Genomic DNA, 26,010 nt, shown 5'->3' on the forward strand with positions numbered 1-26,010 from the left:
TGGAGCAAACACATCTGAAGCATGATTCTGAGCAATTAGTGGAGTGAAACAAAAGAGAATCTACTTGACCTTAACACTTGAGACAGCAACTATTCTTCCTCAAGCAGCATAGGGTGGAGGAAATGCCATTACACTTCCTTCTCAGTAGGGGTATCTTATTACTTGGTTCTGCAGTAAATAATGCTTATATAATCATAAAATTGGTTGATTTGCAGTTTTCAGAATCAACCTAAAGACAAAGAATGGAAGATTTAATTATAATTACAGTACAGAATATAAGTGTTATAAACTTTGACCATGGAAACGCAAAGATAAAACCAACAGAAATTAGAAGGAGGTGGGGAAGGAAGATGGCAGATGGCATACAGGGGCTAGTTCTTTTTATATAGCGGCAGGGCTCAAGAGAGTCTGTCCAAAGTTGATGAAAGAGGAACTATGTTTTAAACTCAGACTGTTTAGAACTATGAATAACACCAGAATAAGCCTGCAATAATAATACAGCTAACACAATTGAGAAAGTAGGCATGGGGAGATGAGAGATAGTGTGATTTAAATTCTTGCTTTAATGATGAGGCATCATTAGATGTTCTCTTGAGTTACTAAATTGAGAAACAGAGGTAAAGCATATTATTTAAAACTATGATGTTAAGACTCTGGAGTCTCTAAAAATGGAAGATGTTCTGAGGAGTGGAACTGAGTGTGGAGAATTTTGCTTTTCGATTTGTGTCATTCGGTATCGGCTGAGTTTCTTTACCTACACTTACAGCACCAGAGCAGCAGCCCCCGACACACACCCACCAGGCTCCACCTCTTATGTTTACATGGAGGGTTGCCACTCCCCTCCCACCTCCTTCTGGTTTATTTTCCTGTACTGCAAAGGCTAGACAACTAAATTTACATTTCCCAGACCACCAGCTACCTTAATGTCACCATGCCATCCAGCCATAATTAATTTCCCACTTCACCAAACTGGTCAAATAATAGTCTCTCCCAAAAATCTGGAACTGGGACTAAGAGACACCATTTGGCATCTGCTTGTAGCTGAAATGAAGGGCAAATACATTCAGGAGCTGTGGAATGATCACATGCATGGAGAAAAAAAAAGTAAACAAAAGGCAATCTGTTAAGAGAATTAAAAGACAAGCACAGACTGGGAGAAAATATTTGCAAAACATATCTGATAAAAGATTGTATCTAAAATATACAAAGAACTCTTAAAGCTCAACAATAAGAAATCAAACAACTCCATTTAAAAATGGGCAAAACATCTGAACAGATACCTCATCAGAGAAGGTATATAGATGGCAAATAAGCACATGAAAAGATGCTGAACAGCATATGTCATTGTGGAATTGCAAATTAAAACAACAACTATCAGAATGGTCAAAATCCAGAACACTGACAACACCAAATGTTGACAAGGATTTTTGTTGTGGAGGAACAAAAACTCCCACGCATTGCTGGTGGGAATACAAAATGGTACAGCCACTTTGGAATACAGTTTGGTGGTTTCTTACAAAGCTAAACATAGTCTTACCATATGATCCAGCAATCACACTTCTAGATATTTCCCCAGTTAAGTTGAAAACTTATGTCTATACAAACCCCAGTACACAAATGTTTATAGAAGCTTTATTTATAATTGCCAAAACCTGAAAGCAACCAAGCTGTCCTTCAATGGGTGAATGGATAAATAAACTGTTACATACATAAAATGGAATATTATTATTCAGTACTAAAAATAAATGAGCTGTCAATCCATGAAAAGACATGGAGGAACTTTAAATACGTGTTACTAAGCGAAAGAAGCCAGTCTGAAAAGGCTACATATTGTATAATTCCTACTATTTGACATTTTGAAAAAGGCAAAACTATACACAGTAAAAGGATCAGTGGTCATCAGGTATTCGGGGAAAGAATAGGTGAAGCACAGGGGATTTTTAGGGCAGTGAAACTACTCTATATGACACTGTAATGGTGACTATCTGATATTATGTATTTGGCAAAACCCACAGATGTACAATATAAAGAGTGAAATTTAATGTAAACTATGGACTCTAGTTAATAATGTATCAGTATTTGTTCATTAATTATAATACATCACACTAGTCCAAGATGTTAATAATAGGGGAAGCTGTGTGTGAGGGAGGGGATAGACGGGAACTCCCTACTATCTGCTCACTATCTTTGTAAATCTAAAACTGGTATTAAAAAAAAGTCTAATAGAAAGGCAGTCTGCAGCAAGGGAAGAATTTAGCAGATACACAGAGAGCAGAAGGAGGAAAGTGGCCAGGGCGACAGCTCCCTGCTGCTGGCCTATTTCCAGTTCCTTGTTCCAGGCCCTTGTGGAGCCCAGATGCACTCCTCTGCCCCCACATTCTATAACATACAAACCCCTGTGATATGAGCTTCTCCTTTACTTATGCTGCTCTAATGGGTTTTTATTACCTGTGTGGCACTTCTCAAGCCATCATCCAAGTGGACCAGTCTCAGGTGATGTTATGACAGATGAGGTCCAGTCTAGCAATCAAAAAGTAATTTCAACACATTTCAAGTTGTGTGTTTTCTTGAACACCGCGAAAGGGATTTTCACGCTAAAACAGCACATTATAAAAGCTCTTTTTTTTCCTTCCCCAATCCACTTTGCCACACACACCACAGCTGCTCTTAAAATTATCTCTCTAAAAACTCTTCCAAACAATTTCCTCCAACCCTAGTCCATATACCTCTTGTCTTCCCCCAGCCTCCCTCCATCCTGATTCTGCATCATAAAAGCCAAGAAGCATGCTGAGGAGGCAGAACCCTCCTCACGAAACCTCGGAAGCCGGTGGATGAAACTGAGCAGCAGAGCCAGAACAGTCTTTCTGGGCAAGAGGGGGACAGGCTGCCTCCTGGGCAGGCCTTGTCTGCTCTTCCACACAGCACACTCTGTCTTGCTGATGTCATTGCTCTGGTGGCTTCGGTTCCCATCTCCGTGAGAATGACTGCCAAATTTCTACCCACAACTCCAAACTCTGCTCTGTGCTCCAGGTCCATTACCCACTGCCTAGTCAACATTTTTCCTTAGGGTCAAATCAGATAGGATTACATTCTGCTATGAGTAACAGAGACTTGAAAATACAGGGTCCTAAACAAAAGAGTTTCTTTCACGTTTAAAGGTCTGCAAGTACTCAGCCCTGGGTGGGCATGGGCTATTGCTGAGTGCCAGTCCCCTTGCTGGTCGCTTTCTGCTATCACTGGGGTGTATCCCTCAACCTTATGGTCCAACATGGTGGTTAGAGCTCCAGTCATCCCATCAACATTCCAGGCAGAAAGATGGAGAAAAGCAGGATGAGAAACAAGAAACAATGGGCAACCAACAGCAGTGTTTAACAGCTGAAAGACACTATGGAACACTTCTGTATGGCTGAAAAGAGAAGTTTCTATTATGAAGAAAAAGAAACTAGATAATAGGGGAGGGGGCATCCAGCCTGTCTCAACAGCATTCCCTCCAACTTAACATGGCTGAAATGAAAGTTTCTTCTCTCCCCCAACATCTTCTTTTCCCTTAGAGTCGTGGCCCTTTTCTGTACCCCCATACCCTAGCAGAGAGGCCATTCTGTGGGGCAGGGGTTGGCAAGGGCAGGTGCTGCCCAAGGTAAGTGAAGGCGTGAGCAGAGAAAGGGTTGTGCAGTGAAGCTGAACTCCCGGTGGTCAGGACTAGAGACCAAAGATCCCAAACAGAAGATGTCCAAGTGGAGCAACTGGGGTTGAGGGTTCCCGAGCAAAGAACCAGCATGCCTGCTGGGGTAGGGCACAAGGGAGGACTGTACTTGAAAGCATCAGGGACACACACAGCCAGCCCCTCATCCAGCTGTGGAGTCTGCTGATTCCTTTCTGCCTCCTGCTCACTCCACCCTCCATGCCTTTGTCTGCAGCTTCCTCTTCTTGGAATGCCCTGCCCACTTCTCCACATGGATGACTCTCTCAGTCATCCTTCAGGATGCAGATCAAGCGTCACCACCTCCAAGAAGTCTTCCCAATGTCCCTGTTGGGAACCCTAATAACGTCACTCTGGAGAATGAGCTGCAAGTGGAGCCGTGTCAGTGCAGAGCTCTGGGAGACAGAGCCAGTTCCGGTGCTTTGGGGGTCATTTGGGGCAGGGTATTAGGGAGGCTCAGCAGGAAGGTGGAACCCCAGGGCTCTCTTTTTATGAAGGAGGAGGTGCCAGCTGCCCATGCAACAGCGGAGGCAGGGCACCACCAAGGCTGAGCCTGAACTCCTGGCCACAGGTTGGGCCTCCCATGCTCCCACCTCCAATGAGGAAAATGATGCAGATGGATGCTGTGAGCCACAGAGAGGAAGTCCAGCTGGGTGGGGCAGGCAGAGTCATTCCTGGAAGGAAGCTCGCACCTCAGGAATCTGGTAGAGGAACACTCTAGAGGCCTCTGTCCCAGGAGCCACCCACCTTCCATCCCCAGGGAGGGGCAGGCAGGGCTGGACAACTATCCAGGAAGGCTGCGTCTGGGTGCCCAGGTACCATCTTCCCTTCATCAGTCTCCTGCAAGAGCACAGACTCTGAGACAGCCCACTGAATCGATCTGTGCCCTGAATCAGCAGTGGGTCTGAATTGGGCAGTGCCCTCTTCTCTCTAAGCCTCAGCTTTCTCCTCTGTAGAATGGAGAGTCCCTCCCCACCGAGGGTGTTGTGGCAGCGTCAGTGGCAGGTAAGTTACCCAAATAGGCACCAGCACACCACGAGGTGCAGTCAACAGGGTCTACTGATGGAAAAAAACTTCTGTCCACCCTCTCCTCCCGAGGGAGGCTGTGGGAACACCTGCCCTCCTCCTGGTGTATGTGTGTGTGTGGGGGGTGTGTGTGTGTGTGTGTGTGTGTGTGTGTGTGGTTTGTGTGTCTCTCTGTCTGCCTGCCCCAAGCTCTGGGGTGGAACAAGCAGCTGGACTTGGGCAAGAGGGAGGGGAGACAGAACACATAAGCTTAGGTGGAAAATGACATGTCCTAAAGACAAATATCACCCTCTGCCCTAATACTGCCTGCTGGTGTGCGGGTCAGGCACCAAGCAAGAGGAGCATTGCTCCTGCCTTCCAAACCCAAAGAGTTTTCCTAAAAGGCCCACCTGGTGGTGACCAAGGCTGGGGGCTCTTTGAGCAGACACAGCACCCACAACAGGTTCCAGGGACCAGTTTCTCCCAAAGAGCCCAAGGGAGGAAGGGTGCTGCCTGCCAAGCAAGGCAGGGCTGGGGCTGGCCCAGGTGGAACAAAGGTTCAGAAGCAGAGAAGGCAAGTTGGGCTTGAAGGGCAGCAGATGCGGTTGGAGGTTAGGGCTGGGAAGGGGAATTTGAGAGGTCAGCCAAGGACAGTCCAAGCCTTGGATCACTAGGCTCTTCTGCTGTAGGTAATGCGGAGTCATGGAGAGTGTAGGAGCGGTGAAGCAATGGAACCAGATTTGCACTTTTTAAAGTCTCCTCCAGTTGCACAATAGAGATGAACTGGAGGGGCAGGGCTGGGAACGAGGGCATCCACAGGAGGGGGGTATCCTGAGTGCAGGCCAGAGGAGGGAAGCGTGACCTGGAGAGAGGCTGCTCCTGAAAGGACACACTAGGAACTGATCCTTCCTCGCTCCTCCCCCACCGGGGAGAAGCAGGAAGCGGGTGAGGTCAGTGGGTGGATCCCCATAGCGATGGAGGGGAGAGGAGGGAAGTGCAAGGGCACAGGGAGGATGACAAAGGGCAGGGGCTCTGCAGACCCTTGTCCATGCCCACCTCGGCCCAAATCTGGTGGCAGTTGAATCAAACCTCCCAGTGGCAAGGATTTACTGGGATTGTTCGATGTCCTTCTCTTGTGTCTGACTGGACGTTGCCCAAGGGTGGGGCTGTGATGCCTATGTCAGACTGAGGGGGCCTAAAATAGGGGGGGAACAGAAGGCTGCTAAGAAGAAGGGCACCAGGGGCTGGGGACCTCCCCACCCATGAGTCTTCTTCACTCCTGCTCAGAGCCTGCTGCTGTGGCCCTCAGAGATAAGCCAGTCTGTGGAACTGGGGGTGGGGAGGGGGGAACACCTGGGGTGGAGGAAAAAGAAAAACAAGAGGCAGGTTGTGTTTGAGGGGCTGAACCCTTTGCCCCTTCCCCATACACTAATGCCCAGCCACACTTCAAACCTCCCCGGCTTTGCTCGGCCTCTGGAATGACAGGAAGGCCTGCCAGCCCCCATCACACACTTGTCACACACAAACAGACAAATACAACAAACACACTTACACACACAAAGACATAAGATACAGAGACACACATATAATACATACAGACACACCGACAGGCATAGACACATACAGACACAGTCACATAGACATCCCAAGAGACACACTCACATATGGACACAGACATACATATACACACAGTCATAGACACAAAGACACACTCATACACATAGACACACACACAGACACACCAACAGATACACACATTCTTACAGACACACATTTGGAACAGCCAGTGGAGGCTGCTCATTGGATACCTTGCTGGCTTATTGGCCAGTACTAACATCCAAAATTGTTTGGCTCTGCACAACCTTCACCCCCAATCTCACTGCAGGGAGCCCTCTGGAGCAGTGGCCCTGACAATAAGGGCAAAAAGTCTAGGAGAGGGACTTCCCTGGTGGCGCAGTGGTTAAGAATCCGCCTGCCAATGTGGGGGACGTGGGTTCAAGCCCTGGTCCGGGAAGATCCCACATGCCACGGAGCAACTAAGCCCGTGCGCCGCAACTACTGAGCCTACGCTCTAGAGCCCGCACACCACAACTACTGAAGCCCGCGCACCCTAGAGCCCGCGTGCCACAACTACTGGGCCCATGTGCCGCAACTACTGAAGCCCACACGCCTAGAGCCCGTGCTCTGCAACAAGAGAAGCCACCACAATGAGAAGCCCGCACATGGCAACGAAGAGCAGCCCCTGCTCACCACAACTAGAGAAAGCCCGCTTGCAGCAATGAAGATCCAATGCAGTCAAAAATAAGTAATAAAAATTTAAAAATAAGAATAAATAAAAATTTTTTAAAATTAAAAAATTAAAAATAAATAAATAAATAAAAAGTCTAGGAGAGATGACACTTTAGCTGGGGAGCCTTTTAGATGGGCAGAGAGGAGGAGAGAAAGTATTCCAGGGAGGGACAATAGCCCCTGCCAAGGTTTGGGGTGGGAGGGGCAGCTGATGCCCAAAGAACTGTGGGAGCCTTCTTTGGGGAAGGGGCAGGGGGAACAGACAGGAGGCCAGCCCCCCTAACACAGAGAGACAAGCTAAGAAGCAGCCCTTGGCCCCATCCCATCCGTGCCCAGCCTAAGCCTTTGTGGGAACACACTGGGCAGAGAGAAAGGGGCCAGGTCCAGGCCCTGCCAGAATCAGGAGATGGTGTGCATTATGGGAAGTCAGCTGCCTTAGAGGGGCCTAGCAAAGAGATCTCCACTCTATATCTCCTGTTTGGAGGCCAGGTCCCCAAATCCCCACGAAAGCATGGGTTAGGACAGGAAGAAGGTCATGAACCCTCACAGGAAAGGAGCTCTGTGCTCTTTGCCAAAGCAGGATGAGTTCTGAGTGATCCCTTTGTTAGGAGTGGGGACCCAAACTGTGAGAACCCTTCCCTCCCTACCCCAAACTTCAGCAAGGACAGACCTAGGCCCCAGCCTGGGGCTTAATTAAAGGCCTGTCCTCACCCTCAATCTGGCTTCTTCTCTCTTCTCTGATGCTTGGAGACCAAGCTCGGGATCTTGGGGGTGGGGTGGGGGTGTCTGGGTGAAGGGACTGCGAGAGTCCGGGGCAGGGGCTGGAGGGGTCTGGGCAGGGCCCTCCCTCTCAGAAGCCTGGCCCCCTAGGCTGAATCCCGAGGTGGCCTTGGGGTGGGCAGAGGAGCCCTTCGCAGTCGGGCTGCAGGAGGCCTACCAGGGCCTGAAATTCCTCTCCTCCTCCCTCCACCTCGTCTCCTCACCCTTCTCCCCTCACGGCCCCCCGGGTGGCTGGGAAGTAGGGAAGGCGCAGGAGGGGCAAAGGGAGGGGCGGTGGACTCGAGCCGGGCCGGGCCCCTCGGCGGAGGCCTGTGCTGCAGGCCCCGCCCCGGCCTCGCACATCTGGGCTGAAGCGCTGGCCCACCCGGCGGCGGCGGCGGCAGCGGCGCGGCCATCCGGCCTGGGGGAGGGGGAGGGGAGGAGAGGGGCGGGGGCGGTGCGAGGCGGAGAGCCGGGCTGGGGCCGGGCGCACGTCGAGGGCTTTGGCCGACGCGGCAGAGCACAGCCGCCCCACCGGCTTTGGGCCCAGGATCCAGGCGTCTGGACACAGGTCGAGCTGTCGGCAGGGCAGAGGTGAGTTCTGGGCGGGGGACTACTGGGCTCCCAGAGAGGAGAAAACGCCAAGGTTTGCGGTCTCATCGCGGGCTGGCGGCTGAGACCCCACCACAAACTTCCTGACCCAGGGGGACAGGCCTGGGGCAGATCTGCAAGCCCCTCTCTCCAGCAGGGCTGTGGGTTCGGTAAGGCAATTAGGGCAGCGACGGAGGGCTACATCCGGGCTTTGGGACCCCACACTCGCCCTGTGAAGGGTGGGGATCTGGGGGGAGGGAGGGGGGCTCGAGAGACTTCCGTGTCTGGGTGTCTGTGGGGCTGGGGGCTGCTCCAGGGAGCCAGTTTGTGGAGGACACGGTGCTTAGGCCAGAGGTGGAGACCCCGGGGTTGAGTGTGTGTGTATTTGGGGACGCCTGCAGGGGGAGTTCCCAGGGCCTGTGGTCCAGAAAGTTCAAGAGTGGCTGGGTGGCACAGTGCCAGACTGTGGGCTGGCCTCATGAACAGGGACCTCTGGTTTCTCTCTGTGAGGCCAGCTTGGGAATCCAGGTGGGGTGGGGTCAGGGCTCCCTGTGGTATCCCAGTGGAGCCAGGCTGTAAAGTTAGCTTGTGTGGGGGAGAGAAACTGACAGGGAGGGTGCTCTAAAATGTGGACTCCCTGGGAGAGTGAAGGCAGCCCTGGATCCCCAGAAGGTAAGAGAGGTGATGGGGGACAATGGGCAGAGGGTGGGAGGGGCTTCAGGCCCTAGGCTGTGTGGGACAGAGGTTGTTTTGTGAACTGGCTGCTCCCTTGATGAGGACCCATGGGGGCAGGGCAGGATGTATAGAAAGACAAGTCGAGGACAGGGAGGGGACTTGGGAGGCCATTTCTATCACTCCCTACCTCAGGCCAGGAGAAGGCGGCTTCCTCACCCCACAACCTCCCACTGGTCCCTCTCCTTGAGGGTGCCTCTCCAGAGACAGACTGGGGCAGCCCTTTGGGTGCCATTTCTGATCTGTTCCTTGGGCCCTGATTGGCTCTGTCTCTGGCTTGGGAGAAATGCCTGTGGCCTCTCTTTGCCTGCTGACTGGCAGGATGCTGAGAGAGCAGTGGATGGGATAGGCAGGGTCCCGGTAAAAGGAGGCCTGCGGGGGTATGGATGTGAAAGTCCTAGGCTTTTGTGAGTCTGGGGGACACTGTGGGATGGGAGTCTCCAGTTTCAAGTCCCTACTCGGCCACACTCTGTCCTAGTCCCCAGTCATGCCTATTGGGTAGAAGTCAGGGCCAGGGGTCAGGGTAAAGCTGAAGATGAGAGGTCAATATGAGGCCAAGGGCTAGGGGTCAGTCCATGGGCAAGGTTAAGGGACAGACCATAGGCAGGGTTAAGGGTCTATCTGTGGGTAGGGTAGGGGTCAGGCTGGGGCCAGGGTTTAGCCTGCCCTTGTAGCCAGGAAATGAAGTTATTCTCTGTGTAAATCAAATTGCCCCACCCAATTATTCTCAAACCCATAAGCATCACCAGTCTGAAATTAGTGGGCCCCTGGGTCAGGGATCTACCTCTCCCCACTTCCAGCTGCAGGCCCCGCCCAGATATAGCTTTTGGGAGCTGAGGTTGTCCTGAGTCCCATGATCAGCATTCTGGTATGTGGGTGTGTATGCATGGTGGGGGATGTCCCAAAGAAATATGGGGTATGTGTGCGTGCTTGTGTGGCTGCCACCCTCTTGTACCTCCACCTCTCAGAGAATCAGCAGGATCCTCCTTCTTTAACACAAATTGATTCAGGGCCTCCCTCCCTCCCTAAAGAACTCAGATTGACTAGAATAAAAGTCTCAATAAGACCAAAAACTTCTGACAAGAGAAAATTCAGAATCCACATCATGAAGGGAAAGAACATTGCTCACATCTATCCAACTCCCTGCCTTTTTATCAGCCACCTTCCTTTCTTGGACTTCATCCTCACAAGCCCCCTGCATGATCCATTTTACAGGAAAGGGCACTGAGGTACAGAGAGGCAACATGATGCACTCCAGCCAGGTGCCATAATAGGCCCTTGTCAGCCCTGAGTGTAGGGGCATTCAATGTCACATGCTCAAAGATGGGAGATAACTGGACCAGGTTCACAGAGCTGGGGAGATTATAGACACATTGGTTTGGACATGGAATCAGCTTAGAGTGACAACTCTTGAGTCTTTTTTTCTTGGTGGTTCTAGATTGTTTCTGCTCCAAATACAATATCCTTGGTTCAGAAAATCCATTCATTCATTCAGCAAAGAGTTTCCCCAGCACTTAGCTGCAGAACCTGGCAGGAAGAAATGTCAATAAGTTTTTGCTGATGAATCAAAACAATGTATAAGTAGGGCTGCCATATTGTCTCTTGTGGGCTTGATCCAGTAGTGTGTTGGTAGATGTTTTTCAGTCAGCTCCCCAAGAGGGAGAAAAACCTAATTTGCAGTTTACCAACTTCTATGGTATAATCACCATGGCTGATTTCAAGCTATCAATGTGATGTCAGTAAATGCAGAATTGAGAAGAGATGCACAGAATAAGCTCCTGGGAGCTGGTAGGATCCACGTCCAGCACGACACTCCATCACCCTGAACTGGGCACCTGTCCCTGGCTCTCAAGGCCCATACCCACCCCCACCATTTACTTTCCTTTTTCTCAGCATCATCCAGCTGCTGTACAAGTACCCATGATCAGCCCCTGTATTTCCCCTGATTCTGATTCCTGGACATCCACCTGTGCACCTCCAGTGACAGCAGGACTGCATGTGTCTGGAAATCTCCATGGTCCTGGCCATGGGGGAATATCCTGGATGTCTCTCAGTGTCTGTCCATGCTGGGGCTGGGTTGTGTGAATTCTGTGTGAGCAAGGGTATGTGCACATGTATGTAGGGGTGTGACAGTGCCCAGCTCTGTGTCCGCTGTGTTCTGTTAGCAAAACTTCCTGATCTGGCCACTGACTACAGAGAGGGAGTGGGCTCTGGGCTACCCCCACCCTTGTTTAGGCTCACTGCTGAGGACAGTAGCGTTGGTGATCTGAAGACTGGGCCAGGATACGTTGACAAGCACTTCTCAAACCTTAGGGTGCTCCCAACCACCTGGGATCTTGTGAAAAAGCAAGCGCTAATTCAGCAGGTCCGGCACGGAGCCTGAGGGCCTGCACATCTAACAAGCTCCCAGGGGACCCAGTGCTGCTGTCCTGATACCGCGCTTTGAGTAACAAAGCTGTCAATGACCTGGAGGACGACGCCTCTAGCTTGGCCTTCAGAACTTCACAGACACAAGCTCAGGTTCCTCCCACCTTAGAAGAGAAAATAAAAACCTGTCCTCCCCTCCTCAAGCATTATGTTCCTCCAGGTGCAGCCAAGCTTCCCAGAAGTGCTAGCTCCGTTCTCTCACCGTCTGCTCCCTCCTCGCCTACCTGACTCCCACCCCATCTCCATCATTCCACTGAAATGCCATTAAAAACAGGTGTTTCCAGTCTCATCTAAAAATCTCTGAAGGTGTCTAGCTTCACAGCCTTCTCTTATCAAGATCTTCATGAAACCATAGCAGGCAACTCCATCTCCCTGGCCAGCCAACCTTCCTCCAGTCAACCTTTATTCAGAGCTTCTCCTCCCTTCCCTTCCCCCACTCTACTCTCTGCCAAGCCTCCTGTGACAATGACTCCCAGACACACATCTCCACCTCAGATTTCTCCCTGTCCTCTAGGTCATATGTCATCTGACTCCTCAGTCTGTTCTCTCAGCAGTTTCAAAACTGCACCCAGAACACTGCCCCTTCCCCACTGCCAGCCTGCCCTGCTCCATTATTCTCCATTTCACCATCCATCTCCTAGCTTGAATCAGGCAGTGTCATCCTTGACACCTTCTTCTTCCTAACCTCCCATGTCCAGTCCAGCCATCTTCCATCAGGCTTGTTGATTTTAACCTCTAACGTAAACGTCTACACTTCTGTCTCAAGACACACAGCCACCACCATCATCTGTTGCCTGGAGCACTGATCGGCTCCTGTTTTCATGTCGTCCCACTGCAACCTACACTTCCCATGCAGCCAGAGGGGCTTTTTAAAACGCAGATTTAGTCATGCCCCTGCCTTCACTCTGCCACTTGAAACCTTTCAAGATTTGCTGTTGCCTTTCATGTAAAACCAGATCTAAAATTGGGTCCACCAGGGTCTGCCTGCAGGGTGAGCCTAGCCCAACCCCTCTCTCCAGCCTTGCCATGCTCCCCTTTCTGCCCTGCTTCACAGTATCCTTCACAGCATTGTTTGTAATCCCAGATTCACTTACATGATTATCTGATTATGAATGGCTTCCCCACCAGGCTGTGGGCCCCCAGGACAGGGACAGTGTCTCTCTGGGTTATTGATGTCCCACAGCATCTGGCAGAGAGTGGGCACCTGAAAACACTTAGGAGCCTCCTGGTTCCAACAAAGCAACTGTTAAAAAGACATTTCTGAGGGAATTCCCTGGCGGTCCAGTGGTTAGGTTTCCTCACTTCCACTGCAGGGGGTCAGGGTTCAATCCCTGCTCGGGGAAGTAAAGTCCTGCAAGCCACGCAGTGTGGCCAAAAAAAAAAAAAGACATTTTTGAGACAAGCTGGGATGGAGGATTGAGCATTGGATGAGATTAAGGAATTACTGTTGATTTTGTTAGACATGATAGTGGTGTTGTGGCAATGTCTTTTAAAAAATCTCTGTTAGAGAGACATATTAAATAATTTATAGGTCAAGCAACATGCCTGGGATTTGCTTCAAAGGACTCCAGCCAAAAGTAAATAAATAAACAATTATTCAGTAAGGGAACAAAGGAACAAATAAATGCCATTCTGCTTGTCTGTTCCTGTTCACAGCCACAGGACCTACAAAGATGCTGGCTGTCCCGGAGATGGGCCTGCAGGGGCTGTACGGCGGTAAGACCCACCCCCTCACCTCTGCCTGGGGCCCACTGCCCCCCTCACCCTGGCACTCAGACCCACCCCGGTCTGTCCACGTGCCTTGCCCAGCAGAGGCTCTTGAGAGCCGTTCTGTGAGTGTGTGTGTGCAAGGAGGGTCAGTGCAACAGGACTACGCATGTGAGTGTGTGTGTGTGTCTGCGTGTCTGCCTATGGGCAGGTCTCTGGGCACAGGGTGTGTATGTCTGCACAGAACTCTGTTTGTGTGCATGCGCATCTGCCTTTGGCCTGGTCTGGGCGCAGGCTCTGGGTTCTGTGCAGGGAGAGGAGGCCGGGAGGCAGGACGGACACGCCTCAGGAAGTCCACTCACAAAGACCTGGTGGGCTGGGGCTTCCTTCCTGACTCCCTTCCCAGGCTCAAACCACAGCAACTCGGCCCCTCAAGCTGGAGCTGGTGACAGGACCCAAGCCTGCCCTGGCCACCTGAGAAAAAGGGGCTCTGGGAGTGTGACCACCATGTCCTTGCCCCTCCAGCACTGCAAGACAGATGCCAGCCCTGTCCAGGCACTTCCCAGAATCCCCTTCATGCCCGGCCCCTCACATATATTCCCAGGGTACCCCAAGGTCGGGGAGGGCTGGGACTTGTCAGGGCCACAGAGCTGTGGCTGGGCGAGTACACAGGCCCCAGCACTGGCTCAGCCTAAAGCCAGACATTGATTTGCCAATGTGTCTTCATACCAGACCCCATCAATCTCCCTGGCCAGCGCCCCCGTCCCCACACACGGATCTCAGGGCAGCCCCAGTGCCCCTCCCAGGGGCCTTAGCAAAGTTCAGTGTGGTGGTGATGAGCCACCAGCCCACACCAGCAAAGCGGGCCCTCCTGCCCCCTGAGCTGCCAGAGCCTCCAAACCAGGCTTTGGGCTGCCTTCGGGGGGCTGCACTGCTTCCTCCCACCAAATGTCCAGCTCAGTCCTGCGCCTGTGAGAGGGTCTTAAGGGGGCCTCCTGCCCCCAAATGCTGGCTCCAGGTCTATGTGTGTCATGGGGGAGGGGAGGCTTGGAATCTGACTTCCTAGTGTGGTGGACACTTCTCGGCTCAGGGCTGGGCTGGGGGAGGTGTTGCCCCAGTCAGCCAGCTGGGCCTGTCCATGGCCCTTGGGGGGTAGAGGGAGGTGGGGAGGAAACTCCCTCAGGTCCTGATTAGAACCATGTGGCTGCACTTCAGTGGGGAGAGGAGCGGCTCCACTCCCACTCAGTTAGGTCTGTAGTCCCCTACCTTTTCTGGTTTCTCCACCCTCACCCCAGGAGCTCACCTGCCTCATATCTCCTGCCCTTCTATCTCTGGACTCAGTCTTCCCCACCCCCACAATGCTTCTCTGTCTCTCCCCTTCCCTGCTGTGTCTGAGGGGTGCTGGGGGAGACAGTGAGTCCCTAGGTGAAGTATGTCACCCTGCAGGAATAGGTCACCTCTAACTGATAACAGACCCTGAGCCCAGCTATCCCCGACCCTGACCTCAGTCCCGTCCTTCCTACCCTCCCTCCCTCATCCCCTTTCCCCAGCAGGGTACCCCTCACCTTGGCCCAGCAATGACTGATGGAGAATCCCCCAGGCTTGGGGCCCAGCCACCAGCCCCTTACCCTGATTGTGCCAGAGTGATTTGCCCTCTCTTTGCAGGCTCCAGCCCAGAGCGGTCTCCAGTGCCCAGCCCACCCGGCTCCCCAAGGACCCAGGAAAGCTGTGGCATTGCCCCCCTCACACCCTCACAGTCTCCAGTAAGCCCAGAGCAGGAATTGGGGTGGTGGGTTGCCTGGGTAGTGTGGAATGTCACACTGGTGTCTGGAAGAGCAATGGCAGGTCTGGGCTGGGGGTGCCATCATGCTTCCTGCCCCTACACACTCCACGAATGTTCCCCATGATGGGTTATCCTTAGGTGACCTTGGAATGTAGGGGTAACAATTCTACTGAGGTGATCTCTCTCCAGGATAACACCTAGGGACCACTGCACATAACCTGCCTGGGGCAGGTGTACTTCTAAGCAAGTAGTTTTGTGTGTTCTCAGAGCACTGGGCCTCCGAGACTTGCTTCCCCTCCTGTCAACCACAGCCAGGGGTTGGGAGGGCTCCCACATACAGTCAGCCTGGCCCTCTGGCTGCTCCCTGACTAGGTCTTGCACTTCCAGAAGCCTGAGGCCCGAGCCCCCCAGCAGGCCCTCTTCTCCGTGGTAGTGGCCATCGACTTCGGCACCACATCCAGTGGCTATGCCTTCAGCTTTGCCAGTGACCCTGAGGCCATCCACATGATGAGGTGAGGGTGGCTGGGCTGGGAGATGGGGGTGGGGGGGCAATCCTACACCCTGGGAGAGACCTGGTCCCAGAAGTACTGTCACTAAGGAGAAATGGGGTCTCCTCAGAGTGCCTTCCACCCCTAGTCTGGGCTCCCCACTGGGGCAAAAGTTTGGAGGATGGGTGCCAGGCCTGGGCCCTCAGCCCCAATTGGGGCAGCTCTTTGACCTCTGCAGGAAATGTTGGGCTTTATTTTTTATTTTAAATTTTTTATTGAGAGATAACAAACATACAGTAAAATACACAGATCTTTTTCTGGGCTAGTCACAAACACACGTACAAATACATATGCACAACTACATATGCAAAAACCAAATAAATATGTGGTTTTAAAATAAAAGTGGTATATCATACAACTTGCTTTATTTTAAGTTTTCAACACTATTTTCTATGTGAATGTCTATGTGATGTTTCATGTGAATACGGAGAGCCACAATTTGTTTTAATGGTTGCATAGTATTCTACAGTACAGACGTGTCATAATTTATCCATTCTTCTATTGATAGTTTTGAGGCTATTTTTCCTTCTAATTTTTCACTGTTACAAACAGTGCTACAATGAATATTCTTCCTTGAAAACTTGTGCTGGAATTTCTATGTGGTAGATTCCTAGAGGCAGATTCCTAGGTTCGGCTCGAATGAAATACAAGGAAATTAACGATCAGAGGATTAACTGAGTTGACAAGTCACACAGTTGTCATGAAAGAGCTGTTTGAAAAATCCATTCTGATGGATTTTGTTTTGTTTGAATGAAACATTTGTTTGACACTCCCCTTCAGGCCTCAAGACCCTGATCCTTTGTATATATCTTAGTGGGGCTGTAGCCTATAGGGGGAAGACCCCTATAGAAGACCCCAAAGCTCCCAACTCAGCCTGGGGTGGGGGATCAGGGGGCTTCACCAGGGCCTGGGAGGCTGGATGGAAGGGTGGGTGGAGAGACAGGCAAAGGGTCACTGCCCCAAAGATACAGGGGACCTAACCTACATGAGCGTGGACTGTCCTTCCCCTTTCTCTGCTCCCTCCACATCCACATGAGGCCACGAAGGCTCTGGGCCCTTAGAGCTCTCTAAGAGCTGCAGGGCATCCCAGCTTGTCAGCACACACAGCTGAGGCCATGCTGGGCCCCTTGCTGGGGCTGAGGACACATGAAGTGACACTGGAGATAACAGTCACAGGAAGTAACTAGGGGCATCTTGGCCTCCTCCCAAGCCCCTCCCACCCCAACTAGCCACTAATCCCCATCACTTCTATCTCTAATATCTCTGTAATACCTGCCTACTTCTCTCCACCACTACCACCCCCACCCTCTCTCACTTGAACGGTTGCAATATCCTCCTCCCTGGTTTTCCTTCTCCATCCTCCCTCCCCTCCACTCTGTTGCTACATGGGGACCAGTGACCTTTCTAAAGGCAAATGTGGTCATGCCTCTTCATTCCCCTACCTAATACCCACCAAGACAGAATTCTGATATGGCATTTGATACTCCTCCTTAGTTGATCTTAAGATTCCTGTATTTTCTCCTGCTCTGAGCCAACTTATAGCTATTTCTCCCTGGTCTTTCACACCTCTAAGCTTTTGCACATGCTCTTCCTTCTGCCTGGATTCCCAGTTTCTTCCCCAAAAGACTGCACTGGTGAGCCTGGCCTAGAGGAGTCAGGGCATCAGACAACGCAGAGGAAGGGGAGGAAGGATTTGCCAGGCTAATGAACTGGGCAGTGAGTTCTGGGTGGAGGTCCAGATGATGCCTGCACATAGGGAAGTTTGGAGTCTCAGGTTTTGGGGGCCTGCTGGAGGTGCAGTCAGCTGGGGTGTAGCTACTGATGTGGGCCAGATAGGAATGATCATGAATACCTTGAAAGAGCTTAGCTGTGGAAGATGGCCTAGAGGAGGGCAAACCAGCTGGCTGGGAGGAGGCCTCTGCCAGGGTCTTGGAGAGACATATCAGAAGGCCAGACGAGGCAGATGGCTTGCTGCTGCTTGTTAAAAAGACAGGGAGGTGAGGTCCAATGGTATACTTCATGGAAGGAAGCAGGAGCTGAGGATGTCGGATGGGACCCATGGCCCCATGGATAGAGAGGATCCCATGAGCAACGTTTATGGAGATTTAAGTGGATGCCAAGCACCATATTCACAAGAACCCTAAAAGGTAGGTACTATTATCATTCCTATGTTACATATGGAAAGACTGAGGCTTGGGGAAGCCAAGTGAGCTGCCCAAAGTCACACAGCTGGTTCCAGAGCCAGCACCCAACCCCACAAAGGGAGCATTACTGCTGACCACACTGACAGCTATCTGCCTCCACAGGAAATGGGAGGGCGGGGACCCAGGTGTGGCCCACCAGAAGACCCCCACCTGCCTGCTGCTGACCCCAGAGGGTGCCTTTCACAGTTTTGGCTATACAGCCCGTGATTACTACCACGATCTGGACCCTGAGGAGGCTCGTGACTGGCTCTACTTTGAGAAGTTCAAGATGAAGATCCACAGTGCCACTGTGAGTCACATTCTGGCTCAGGGCCCAGCTCCAGCCAGGGAGGCAGGGCTAGGAGGGAAAGCGGGGAGGGAGGCCTCACAGAGGGTAGGTAAAGCTAAAAGGTGAGGAGGGGCCTGGTGGAGGAGTAGCTAAGGAGGCAGAGCTTGAATGTAAGGGATGGAGGCATGACCAAGGGGTGAAGATGGGGTAAAGAGAGGGGCTGGGGAGAGAACTAATGTGAGATTAGAGCCAGAGTGGGACAGTGCCAAAGAGGGGGAGCACCAGGAAATGGGGTGAGTATAAGAGGTTGTCAGGAAATGGAGGCAGAGCTATGGCCTCCTGCAGAGTCACCTTGTGTCCCTGCCAGGATCTCACCTTGAAGACCCAGCTAGAAGCGGTAAATGGAAAGAAAATGCCTGCCCTGGAGGTGTTCGCCCATGCCTTGCGCTTCTTCAAGGAGCATGCCCTTCAGGTGCGCTGTGACCCCATCCCTGCCTACTGCGGTGGAGGGCCCTCAGGTCCATCCTTTCCCCTCAGCCCATCCCCTGTCCATCTAATGGGTAGCCACTGTCAGAAGACAGAGGTCATCTTCTCCAATCCCCTGCCTTTCTATCTGGTAGAGCCTGCATCAACCCTACAGGTGTTGGGGAGGTGGTGGTGGGGAAGGGGGTGTTAGGATTCCAAGTTAGTTGGGAAGTTCCTCCTGAGGCCTGATTAGTTCCTCCAGCTCCCATAGAGGCTAAAGACACTCCCCGCAAACCAAGCCAGCCATTCCCCTCACGGCCCCCTTCTGCTCCAGGAGCTGAGGGAGCAGTGCCCATCGCTGCCAGAGAAGGACACTGTGCGCTGGGTGCTGACAGTGCCGGCCATCTGGAAACAGCCAGCTAAGCAGTTCATGCGAGAGGCTGCCTATTTGGTGAGAATGTGCACTCAGAGCTGTGGACGTTGGTCGGGAGGGCCCCGGGCAGGGCCCCATACCCTCATTCACCCACCACCCTTGGGACCACAGAGCCATTGTGTAAAGACTGCCAGCCCCACCCTGCTGGCCATTTTGGAGGGTTGTTGCCACCAGGAAAGGGGGTGGGCCTGCAGGACCAGAGAGCAGAGGGACAAAAGACACAGCCCAGGCCAGCTTAAACAGTGTCTTAGGGCAGGTTTCCTAGAAGCAGAGCCCGAGATGGGGATTCTTGTGCATGTGGTCTATTGCAAGGACTCTCAGGAGAAAGGGGAGTGAGGAAAGCAGGACAGGAGAAAGAGCTGAGCAGGGATGTGGTCTCAGCTGGAGTCTAGCCTCAGCCTGATCCCATGGGGAGCTCTAGAGGGAGAATGTACTGTGGTGTTGGCCACGGGGAGGTGGGGGGGGGTGGCTTTTTGTCCATCCTTATCAGTCATTGGTTACTGGGGGAGTTGGGGAAAGCCCCTCCAAGTGAGGCGGTTCCCATTCAGCTGAGGGCAGTTCTTCAGAGAAGGGGCAGCGGTGAGCCAATAGCAGCCAACACTCACAGTAGCTGGGCAGGACACCAAGAACACCCACTTCAGCCAGCATCAGTATTTTCACCACAGCCCCAACCATTGAGCAGGGGAAACAGGACTATGAAACGATGAAGGGAGGCGATTTTGGCCAATGTTTGCTGGTCTTCCTACCATAAGAGATGCCCAAAGGTCTGGAGAAAGGGGGATGGCTCAGGCACCCCCCTCACAAGTGGAAATGGGGAGGTTGGAGGGGGGCTCATTGTTTGATCCTGCCCGTGAACCTAAGGCCTTGGTGGACACCCTAGGATCTCCAAAAGGGATCTCAGGAATTCCAGCACACCTTCCCCTGGAAGATACCAGGACCCCCAACCCCCGACAAACACAACTTTGGGCCAGGCATGCCTCAGCTGTCAAATCCACAGGTGCCTACACTTGTCTCTAGAAGGAGCTAACCCTGAGGCCAGTGGGCATCCCCCCTGCAGAGACCAGGATGAAAGCATGGCTGTGCCCAGCCAGAACAAACACCCCACCACACCAGTGGCCCCCTGCTGGTTTACCCACCTTGCTTCCTCCCACACTGTTCCCTGACTGTCAGCTGAGGACGGGCTGGCCCTGCGAAGGAAGTCTTAATACCCACCCATCCCCATCCCCCACCTGGTCAGACTGCCTTGCCTTGGCGCCTGAAATTTCACTGTTAAAGTTTCTTTCCTCCTATATCAGATTCCCTGAGAACAAAGTTCTCCTAGGAGTGGGGAGGCCCATGGCCACTGTCTATCACCAGTGGAGAAAGAGGGTTCAGTTAAGCCAAAAGGGCCCCCCCCCACCCCTCTGACTGATGGTCTGGCCATTATACCCACCCTCCCCAATACACTGTGTTGGAGTCTCCACTAACCCCCTCAGCCAGTGCTTAGCTGGCCAACCCAGCATCTATGAAGGGGACCTTGCTGCAGCCCAGGGACACCTTGGGCAGCCTGGAGGCAGATCCCAGGTGCTCTAGGTTTTCACTCAGTCTAGGGTCTCTTCCTGCTGGGCAACACCATGGCATCCTTGGCTATGGCCATGCCCCTCCCGAGCCTGGTCACAGGGTGGCTGTGAGACAGCTCCAAATTTGTGCAGCATGGAGGGGCCTGAGAAGCTTAGCATGGGTGGGGTATAATCCGGAGGAGATGGGAGCCCCACAGGCCCCCAGTTGCCTGCCCTGAGGTGCCATTTCAGTGTGATGCTTGGCCCATGGTGCTCCCCAACCCTGCCAACCACCCATCCTCAGGCCGGACTGGTGTCGAGAGAGGATGCAGAGCAACTGCTCATCGCCCTGGAGCCTGAGGCCGCCTCTGTCTACTGCCGCAAGCTGCGTCTGCACCAGCTCGTGGACCTGAGCAGCCGAGCTCCAGGCAGTGGGCGCCTGGGCGAGCGCCGCTCTATTGATTCCAGCTTCCGTCAGGGTGAGCCACCCCCAGGGGTACTGCCCAGTGGTGGCCTTGGAGGCGGGCGCTGAAGATTACACCTTGCCCTAGAGTAGTACTGTCAGAGGACGGTAGGACTCAGCCCAGCCCTGAATCTGAGAGTGGGAGGATGATGTCTACCCTGGGGAGAGGTGCTTGGGTACTGACAAAGGGTACTCTGAGCTGAAGGTGGAGGTCTTCAGGAGCTGCCCCTTAAACAGCCACTGAATCAGTTTTCCCTCCCCTCCTGGCATATCAGCTGTCCTCCTCCCTCCATCAGCCCCAAGCTCCTGCTGCCAGGACCAGGAACTGGGGCAGCTATGGTCAACCTTCATCATCCCCTCAGATGCCATCTCCCATGACAGGGAGAGGTCCCAGGACCTCCCCCCACCCCATCCCCAGCTCCTTCAGACCTTCTTAATTCTGATTTTGCCATGGCCTGAGCCTTTCTGGATTAAGGGAAGGTCCTGCAGCCGGAAATACTTCCCCTTAGCCGTTGGTTACAGTGCCTAAGATTACCCCATCCAGTTTCTCTGGACCCTTTGGGGTTCAGCATTGCCCTCTCCCAGTTAGGAGTGGAGCAGGAGTTTCAGGAGCACTGGCTGCTCCAGATGCTCATGTAGGGCGTTGGTGGAAGGATGCAGGGCATTGAGCGTGGTAGCTGAGACACTCCTTCTAACCTCACTGTCCTGCTGTCCCTCAACTCCATCAGCCCCAAGCTCCTGCTGCCAGGACCAGGAACTGGGACAGCTATGGTCAACCTTCATCATCCCCTCAGATGCCATCTCCCATGACAGGGAGAGGTCCCAGGACCTCCCCCCACCCCATCCCCAGCTCCTTCAGACCTTCTTAATTCTGATTTTGCCATGGCCTGAGCCTTTCTGGATTAAGGGAAGGTCCTGCAGCCGGAAATACTTCCCCTTAGCCGTTGGTTACAGTGCCTAAGATTACCCCATCCAGTTTCTCTGGACCCTTTGGGGTTCAGCATTGCCCTCTCCCAGTTAGGAGTGGAGCAGGAGTTTCAGGAGCACTGGCTGCTCCAGATGCTCATGTAGGGCGTTGGTGGAAGGATGCAGGGCATTGAGCGTGGTAGCTGAGACACTCCTTCTAACCTCACTGTCCTGCTGTCCCTCAACACCCAGCCCGAGAGCAGCTTCGAAGGTCCCGCCACAGCCGCACGTTCCTGGTGGAATCGGGTGTCGGAGAACTGTGGGCTGAGATGCAAGCAGGTGGGGGAGGGGAGATGGAGGGATATTCCTTGGGCCCTGTGGGGCACCGTATACTGAAGGTGGGGGGAACATTCTCGAAGTCAGCTCTAGCCCCTAGGAACCCTGCCCCTTCCAACTCCTTCAGCTGTACCTAACCTGGTAGTCCCCCTCAGTCACCTGTACTCCCACCCCCACTCACAGCCATGCCCCTAACCCCCACTCCCCCGGGGGATTCTCTGCAGATGGAGTTGCAGAATCCTGGGACCATTCTCCCCCACACCTTGTGCTCCTTCCTGGTGACCCTCAAGCACCTGAAGCCCCTTTCAACCCTAACCCCCATGGCCCCGCAGACAGGGCTCAGGACCTGGGGCAGGGCTGGAGGCTGGGTGAGTCTGCAGAGGGCGCAGAGCTGAAGGTGCCACGAGTGTGTGCTCACGCTCGCCCTCGTAGGAGACCGCTACGTGGTGGCAGACTGCGGAGGAGGCACGGTGGACCTTACTGTGCACCAGTTGGAGCAGCCCCATGGCACCCTCAAGGAGCTCTACAAGGCATCTGGTGAGTAGCCAGGCAGCGCCCTTGGTACCAGACCGCCCTGGCCCCGCCAACGCCCCCTGGCGGCGGAGTCGGCACTGACGCCCCCTTCGTCCCCTGCCCTACCCAAGGCGGCCCCTGTGGCGCGGTGGGCGTGGACCTGGCATTCGAGCAGCTGCTGGGCCGCATCTTCGGCGAGGACTTCATCGCCACCTTCAAAAGGCAACGCCCGGCAGCCTGGGTGGATCTGACTATAGCCTTCGAAGCCCGCAAACGCACCGCAGGCCCACACCGTGCGGGGGCGCTCAACATCTCGCTGCCCTTCTCGTTTATTGACTTCTACCGCAAGCAACGAGGCCACAACGTGGAGACAGCCCTGCGCAGGAGCAGGTGGGCCGGGGGACCGCCCCTACAGGGTAAGGTGTGGGCCCCAGGGGGGAGTAGGGGGTCCACCTTATATGTCCCACGCACACATCATGCCAGCCCCGGTGGAGGCAGGGGGAGGGGCATGAGTACCCCAGCTGGAATCGGCAGCCCAAACTGGGGTGAGAATCTTGAGCCTGGGGAAAGGCCAAGATCTACCTCTTCCCATTCCCCACAGACACACACAGACACACACAGACACACAGACACACACACACACACGCTAGCCAATGGGTCTGGGGTTCCTCTGCTCAAGGCAAAGGGAGGCTCCTCTCCTGGGACCTCATGCCTGGACCTGCAACAGACCTGCGTCTAAAGCCCTGAAAGTATGGCTGGCACAATACATAATGTGCAATCAGTGCCCAGGTACTTCGGCCTGGAATAGGGGTAGCACCCGCGACCCTGACCCATGGGCCTGTGCCTCCTTCAACACCTACAGTGTGAACTTCGTGAAGTGGTCCTCACAGGGGATGCTCAGGATGTCTTGTGAGGCCATGAACGACCTCTTTCAGCCCACGGTCAGCGGGATCATCCAGCACATAGGTGAGCACCTGAGCCTGGGTCCTTCATTCACCTCAACATACACACCCAGATGCAGGAATATGTTACCCTGTTAGTGCCTGGAAACCTCCCCATATTCATGCACTGGAATGAGACCCAGAATCATCTGGAATACCTGGAGGATGCAGTGTGGTGGGGATTAAGAAATAGGCGGGAAGATGTGCAGTCTTGCCAGGTTAAAGAACCTCTGGTGCCTGTTTCCCCAAATGGGGTGATAGTATTAGGTCCCCCAAACTGTTATCACAGGGATTTAAATGAGCTGAAGTATCTAGAGAGTGAGTGCAATGTCTTGCAGGTAGTAGGCATTTAATATGTGTAAATGCAGACCCTTATCTCAACACCTCCACGGTGTGGTGGGGAAGCAGAGCCCATAAGGATTGCCAGGGGCCCTCATGAAAGCGCCCGGTATTTTTCTTTATGGGAACCAGGCTACCATTTTATAGTGAAATGTCTAGTTTCTGGTTGCCCGAGGATACAGGCGGGCAGAAGAGAGGCGTCAGTGGCTGCGCAGTGGTGGCCTCAGTGGCCCACTCCTCGTCCCTCTTCCTTACCCCCCACCCTCCACTCCTGTACCGCAGAGGCGCTGCTGGCGCGCCCCGAGGTGCAGGGCGTGAAGCTGCTGTTCCTGGTGGGCGGCTTCGCAGAGTCGGCCGTGCTGCAGCACGCGGTGCAGGCAGCACTGGGTGCCCGCGGCCTCCGCGTGGTGGTTCCGCACGACGTGGGCCTCACCATCCTAAAGGGCGCGGTGCTCTTCGGGCAGGCTCCGGGCGTGGTTCGGGTGCGCCGCTCGCCGCTCACCTACGGCGTGGGCGTGCTCAACCGCTTTGTGGCTGGGCGCCACCCGCCCGACAAGCTGCTGGTTCGTGACGGCCGCCGCTGGTGCACCGACGTGTTCGAGCGCTTCGTGGCCGCCGAGCAGTCGGTGGCCCTGGGCGAGGAGGTGCTGCGCAGCTACTGCCCGGCGCGCCCAGGCCAGCGGCGCGTGCTCATCAACCTGTACTGCTGCGCTGCCGAGGACGCGCGCTTCATCACCGACCCGGGCGTGCGCAAGTGCGGCGCGCTCAGTCTAGAGCTCGAGCCCGCCGAGGGAGGCCCCCATGCCACCGGCGCGCCCCCTAGCCGCCGCGAGATCCGCACTGCCATGCAGTTTGGCGACACCGAGATTAAGGTCACTGCCGTCGACGTCAGCACCAATCGCTCCGTGCGCGCCGCCATCGACTTTCTTTCCAATTGAGGGCGCAGTGCCAGCCCCCCTCGGCCCCGCTGAACTCTCTTTTGGCCCAGGGCCTGGGGAGCGGGCTGAGGCGGACCAACCGGCCCCATTCCCCGCCATCCTGCCCCGGGAGGTGAGGTCGCAGGAGGATGGGTGGGGACATATCCAGAAACTCTGGCTTTGGGATTGGGCCCGGGTCCGCTGACTGGAAGGCTGAAGGGCCCTGCCAAGGACTGAGGTCAAGGAGACTTAAAAGAGGTTTGTAAGACGGCGTGCCCACAGGGAGCACGTGATCCTGAAAGCAGAATGCACCGGAAGACTTGAGCCCTGGTCTGAACTGGGGTCCGGGATGGGAGTGGGGGGAGTGGGGGTGCAGCTCCAGGTGGGGCAGCAAGAGGAAGGAGGTTGTACAGGGCCTGGGCCTGAAGGGCAGAGTGCACTGACTAACTGGCTCAGCCTGTTTAGGGAGCCAGACGGGACAAGGACTGGAAGCTGACAGGAAAGGGACAAGGGTAGTAAGACCTTCCTGGGTGTGGTACTAACCACCCAAGTATGAATGTTAATTGTAGAAAGAGCAGTAGCAGACTATGAGGAGAAGGGTACAGGGCGAGGCACTTATGACGGGGATGTGGGGGCACATGTCGGGGGGGCCTTTCCTTTCTGAGAAGGCCCCAGGGGCAGCCTATGAATGACCCACTTGCACTCCATCGAGCCACGGAGTGGAGGGAGGGTAGGGAGGACAGAGGGAGCACTGGTCCCAGCTCTGCCATCAACTCAGTGTACCTGCCCTCCCCTGATGTACAACAGCCCCACCTGCCTGAGAACCCTAAGGTGACAATAAAGCATTTATGCTCAAGGTGAAGCTATAGCCTCCTGGTACCTCACAGGAGGGGACCCTAATAGTGGAGTAGTGGAGAGGGGCTGGGATCTGCAAAGGGAGGTTTTCAGCTGTGCCTGGGGCTGGGAACTGACCAGAAGGGGGTGCTGCTGTCTCTGGGTCAAGCCTCCCAAACTGAATGCCCCATTCCACAAGACCTCTCTCTGACCTGGGCAGAAGGCCCCTCCCCATCCAAACTCTAACTGTCTTGGCAACTATTCCCAGGCCTAAAATGTCACCCCCTGTGCATACTTCTTGTGGGGCCAGGT

General features: G+C 54.0%; 1 protein-coding gene across 1 annotated transcript; it reads left to right on the forward strand.

Annotated features, from left to right (window-relative positions):
• Positions 1 to 8,226: 8,226 nt before the first annotated feature.
• On the forward strand, positions 8,227 to 26,007 carry HSPA12B (heat shock protein family A (Hsp70) member 12B). The gene is made up of 13 exons (XM_007117399.4): positions 8,227 to 8,347; positions 13,160 to 13,219; positions 14,876 to 14,973; positions 15,381 to 15,505; positions 17,848 to 18,034; positions 18,381 to 18,485; positions 18,813 to 18,929; positions 20,754 to 20,928; positions 22,071 to 22,157; positions 22,587 to 22,691; positions 22,799 to 23,057; positions 23,530 to 23,633; positions 24,230 to 26,007. The coding sequence occupies exons 2-13, from the start codon at positions 13,177 to 13,179 to the stop codon at positions 24,883 to 24,885; spliced, it is 2,061 nt and encodes a 686-aa protein (XP_007117461.1). The 5' UTR covers positions 8,227 to 8,347; positions 13,160 to 13,176; the 3' UTR covers positions 24,886 to 26,007.
• The last annotated feature ends 3 nt before the right edge of the window (positions 26,008 to 26,010 follow it).

Source organism: Physeter macrocephalus, chromosome 14 (assembly GCF_002837175.3).
Source record: "Physeter macrocephalus isolate SW-GA chromosome 14, ASM283717v5, whole genome shotgun sequence".
NCBI lineage: Eukaryota > Metazoa > Chordata > Mammalia > Artiodactyla > Physeteridae > Physeter > Physeter macrocephalus.

Excerpts from the sequence above, each read along its gene's own strand:
- HSPA12B (XM_007117399.4), top strand. The coding sequence starts at position 13,177 with ATGCTGGCTGTCCCGGAGATGGGCCTGCAGGGGCTGTACGGCG. Across the intron at positions 13,220-14,875 it reads CCTGCAGGGGCTGTACGGCG|GCTCCAGCCCAGAGCGGTCT; the intron begins GTAAGACCCACC and ends CTCTCTTTGCAG. Across the intron at positions 22,158-22,586 it reads GTGGGCTGAGATGCAAGCAG|GAGACCGCTACGTGGTGGCA; the intron begins GTGGGGGAGGGG and ends TCGCCCTCGTAG.